Source organism: Triticum dicoccoides, chromosome 6A (assembly GCF_002162155.2).
Source record: "Triticum dicoccoides isolate Atlit2015 ecotype Zavitan chromosome 6A, WEW_v2.0, whole genome shotgun sequence".
Classification (NCBI taxonomy): Eukaryota; Viridiplantae; Streptophyta; class Magnoliopsida; order Poales; family Poaceae; genus Triticum; species Triticum dicoccoides.
In genome coordinates, this window is record NC_041390.1 from 476,865,461 (window position 1) to 476,870,213 (window position 4,753).

General features: G+C 46.3%; 1 protein-coding gene across 1 annotated transcript; it reads left to right on the plus strand.

Moving 5' to 3' along the window:
* Window positions 1–2,798: 2,798 nt before the first annotated feature.
* LOC119317365 (probable aquaporin TIP2-1) lies at window positions 2,799–4,055 on the plus strand. Its single transcript, XM_037591811.1, has 3 exons — window positions 2,799–3,006; window positions 3,116–3,366; window positions 3,449–4,055. Exons 1-3 carry the CDS (start codon window positions 2,880–2,882, stop codon window positions 3,818–3,820), a joined length of 750 nt encoding a protein of 249 aa, XP_037447708.1. The 5' UTR covers window positions 2,799–2,879; the 3' UTR covers window positions 3,821–4,055.
* The last annotated feature ends 698 nt before the right edge of the window (window positions 4,056–4,753 follow it).

The window sequence follows — 4,753 nt, forward strand, 5'->3', positions numbered from 1 at the left end:
AAACCAAACATGGGGGCACCGCATGGTCTTTCATACGCCTAAACAACTGAGCAACAAAACAGCCTGCCTTCCCTTTCGTCTCAGCCAGGCCAGAGGGTATGAAGGCAACTAAACAACATGCAAATGTTGCTTTTAGCTTATTTTTCTCAATCAGACCCAACTGAGACAAGCATGCAATGCAAGCAAAATAGATACGAGCAACCAAACACGTTCTAAGATGTTTGTTTGTATCAACAGATGGAGAGGCCCTGTTTCCTTTCTCTCTTTTTTTTTGTTTACAAAACTCATCCAAACTTCTCTTCTTCTTCTTTTTTTTTGGGGGAAATCCAAGCTTCTCTTCAAACTTTAGATGTCAGTTCTAAAGTGAGCCTACATATATGTGTACCACGGGCAACCGTGTGGAACAAAGACAGTCAGCCATCAACCAACAACAGTGTCATTCATGAGACAAAGGCTCCGCAATGTATGCACGGTTCCACAATCATTTGCTCAAAACGATAAGGTAAAGCCGTAATAAAGAACAAAAGGTGCCTTATTAAACAACCGCATGCCACGCCGGAGCGTTGCCACTGAATAATCAAGAGAGCAGGACAAGCAAACAACAAACCTAATCCCTGCAAGTTAGTGCCCATCGGCCTCCGTTCATAACCAAAAAGTGCTACCCACTGCACCGCCAAAACGTTTTTCTAGCAAGTCGCAAATTTGCTGGCGTCGCAGAACGGCAGAATACTATGAAAAATTGCGAAAGATTCTTGCAGTTTTCTCAAGACTATTGTACCATGTTTGGATGATATCATGATGTGCGCATGGCTTGCGTGACAGGAACACAAGACCTTGCATCTCTGGCAAGACTTTGACTTGCTGGGATTAGGAAAGAGATAATTGCCGAAGAAGAGAGCTACTAGCTCGATGCGCTTTAGTATGTCAGAGTGGCTTTGAACTTTTATTTTAAAAACACTCCAGCTATTGTCGAAACTATTGAATTGCACTGAAATTCAGTAAAGTTGGTTTTCATTCAGGCCAAACGGCTAAAATTTTCACTTGAATTTGACTGTGATCCAAACAAATATTTTGAAAATTCAAAAAATAATGTAAAACTTATTCGATTTTTGTGTACTACCGAAATTAATGAAATACTTTGACCAAAAGGCAATTATTTTGGTATGTACCAAAATTAATGGAAATTTTGAAATTCCATTGAAATTACACTGAAGGTGAAAACCACACGAACAGCCGGTCATTGGGGGGGCGTCCACCCTCTAAGTCAGAGGCCGCCCTTGCTGCAAAGAGTTAATTTCTATTGATTATCACCATCCCGCAACCCTAGTTTTGAGAATTGAAAACTCCGATATCAGCACGGTATGAACCCTCTTTTAAACCCCAATTTTCTTTGAAGGAAAGGCATTACAAATCTCACAATAAAATAAACCAAGAGACTAAGTCTTAATCATCACTGCAATTTTTTCAATTGCTGTACCTGATGCTAACTTGGCAGAATTAACATTGTTTGACTCGCCGACTTTGGAGAATGCCGAGTTCTCGATTGGTTCCTGTCATGATCACTTAGCCAACCCATTTCACATGTTCACTTTTTTCACCATATTTTAGTTAGTGTATCTACTAAACATTGTTTAGCTGAACTGAGAATAACTCTTCCTGGTCTACTGTTAAACGATATACTCCCCAGTAGACAGTTTCAGACATTGTTCGGAACAGACAGGCTGGGTGAAAATGAGTAAAGTGATGACAATATGCGACTCCCCGAAGGAGCAATTTTGTTTGCTACACCACATAAACTCTCGCCAGCTATTAATGCATGTTAAGTAGTACCACAGAGAGTGTGTGTGTGTGTGTTTTTCGCTAAAACATATTCCGAAGTTCCATGGATTGGCTTCTCATTCTTTTTCTTAAAGATGCAAAAGCTTTGCCAATCTGGCAACAGAGCAGAATACAATGATTTACAAAACACACACGAATGCAGAAATCAACAACGAAAAGAGGACCAACAATATTGGGTTGGTGCCCAGGGAAGCCCATGTCCAGTAGAGAAAACTAAAGAAAATAATGTTCCAACACACCGCCAATAAAAATTATTAATACAGTATGCACAAAGTTGCATAATGATGCGATTTTTCAACATTAATATTTACCCTGTCATGGAGAACCGTAGAAGACAGGTTTCTGTCTACAGTATGCACTACCAAATGGCTGTTCAGTTTTTTTATATACCAGGACGAGTTTCGTATTTGAAATCTACATGGACTTCATTGCAAACGGCCGAAACATTGACATATGGGAAAGTTCACTGTACCAGCCCCATAACACTTTGAGCAACTCTTTAGCAATAGCCATTGACCAATCAAGCGGATAAAGTGTCATTTAAAACGAACATGATTTCAACTTTACGAAGTATATAAAAATTCAGAAAACATTGAGAGAGCTGAATAAACTTGACTTGGTTTCATGAGAAACACAAACAGAGGCAACAAGGACGGCGCAGCGAACCCTCCCAGCGATCTAATTGCTCCCCTTAACCAAATAGTATTATTTCATCACAGGATGAGATAAAATACTCCCTAGAAGTTCATAATAGCAACGGAACATTTGAACAAAGCATGGTGCGGTTGGGCGGCCTGGTAGTACCAATCATAGACCAAGCTAATCCTTAAATTAAACAGTTTATGATAATCATCCGCACCGCCCAGAAATACTCTAGTCTGCAATTGGAGCTGGCCATTAAGCTGTTAGCACGATTTCGCGTGTATAAAAGGGTCCTAATGGTGAAGGGACTTCGCTCATCAGTGTTAAGCCATCAGCCCTCTTTGAGTGTGTGGTACAGACAGTAATTTTCCAGGGTAGCAAGAGAGAGTGAAAGCAGAATGGTGAAGCTCGCATTCGGGAGCTGCGGTGACTCCTTCAGCGCCACGTCCGTCAGGGCGTATGTGGCGGAGTTCATCGCCACCCTCCTCTTCGTGTTCGCCGGCGTTGGGTCCGCCATTGCCTACGGTTAGTCACCGTGTCTGTGTGAACCCTCTGTCTCCGTGAATCCAACGGTGATCAGTATGAACGTATGGTACCAGTACCTCAGTGCTAAGTGGCAACTGGGTTCGTGCAGGGAAACTCACCGACGATGGCGCCCTCGACCCGGCTGGCCTTGTGGCGATCGCGATCGCCCACGCCTTCGCCCTCTTCGTCGGTGTCGCGATCGCCGCCAACATCTCCGGCGGCCACCTCAACCCCGCCGTGACCTTCGGCCTTGCCGTCGGCGGCCACATCACCATCCTCACCGGGATCTTCTACTGGGTGGCCCAGCTGCTCGGCTCTACCGCCGCCTGCTTCCTCCTCAAATTCGTCACCCACGGAAAGGTCGGTACTCGCCACATGATGTGATCGCACACTGGCTGCCGTGTAATTTACCGTCCAACTTACCGGTGAACTGTAAACGCAGGCCATCCCGACGCACGGTGTGGCGGCGGGCATGAACGAGTTCGAGGGCGTGGTGATGGAGATCGTCATCACCTTCGCGCTGGTGTACACGGTCTACGCCACGGCGGCGGACCCCAAGAAGGGGTCCCTCGGCACCATCGCGCCCATCGCGATCGGCTTCATCGTCGGCGCCAACATCCTCGCCGCCGGCCCCTTCAGCGGCGGCTCCATGAACCCCGCCCGCTCCTTCGGCCCGGCCGTCGCCGCCGGCAACTTCGCCGGCAACTGGGTCTACTGGGTCGGGCCGCTCATCGGAGGCGGCCTCGCCGGGTTCGTGTACGGCGACGTGTTCATTGCGTCCTACCAGCCAGTCGCCGACCAGGACTACGCGTAAATTGGCGCGTGAGCCCAACGCTCGACCCGTCTCGGATTTGCATCGTTGCTTTGCTCTTCGTCGTGTGATGTGATGGTCAAGGTTGTGTACAAATGGTGTGTCACGGTCACGGCCTTCGTGTTTCCCTTTCCATTCAATCCGTGTAAAATATTTTCGTTCGGCAGCCCTCGTTTGTTTGGAACAAAAAGAAACATGAATATGAACTCTCTTTTTTCGCAAAACACGGGTTTTTCTTCTTCTCATAATGGCTTTATGTTTTTTTAACACAGACGCAAGTATTGAATTCATGCACCAGCCAACTCATCCAAAAGTCCTTAGACGTGTGATCGATGTAGGCCGCAGAATCGTTTTATTTAATACTGCGTTGGCAGAGTGTTGAACTCAAGACCTTTTGGCTCGGATACCATATTGAATTCATGCACCAGCCAACTCATCCAAAAGTCTGAACTGATGGAGGGAGGTGGATAATATATTTCAACAGCAAGCGCTCATATAAACGCGCATACACTCACCCCTATAAACGCACACACGCACACCCTACTGAGCATCTTCAAAAGACTGAGTCGGCATATCATCATGAGATTTTACGAAGTTAGCGTAGGCACCTCGTAGTCGATGGGAACGTTTTCTCCCACTGAAAGCGTATCGCCAGAAATCCTGAAATAAATCCAGGATAAATGCGAGCACCAGGATTTGAACCCTGGTGGGCTGAGGATATCACTGTCCACCTAACCATCTCAACCACAGGTTGGTTCGCAGAATGGCTTTATGTTGGATTGTAAACGAGCGGCCAAACGTCTTCGTGTCCACGCATTGTTCATCTTCTTAATCACCTCTCCCATGGCACATACGCAATTCTCCCCCTCTCCCTCAGCCCGCCCTGCCGCATCCTCGGCGAGTTTTCATCTCGAGCTCAGCCTCCATCTAACATGA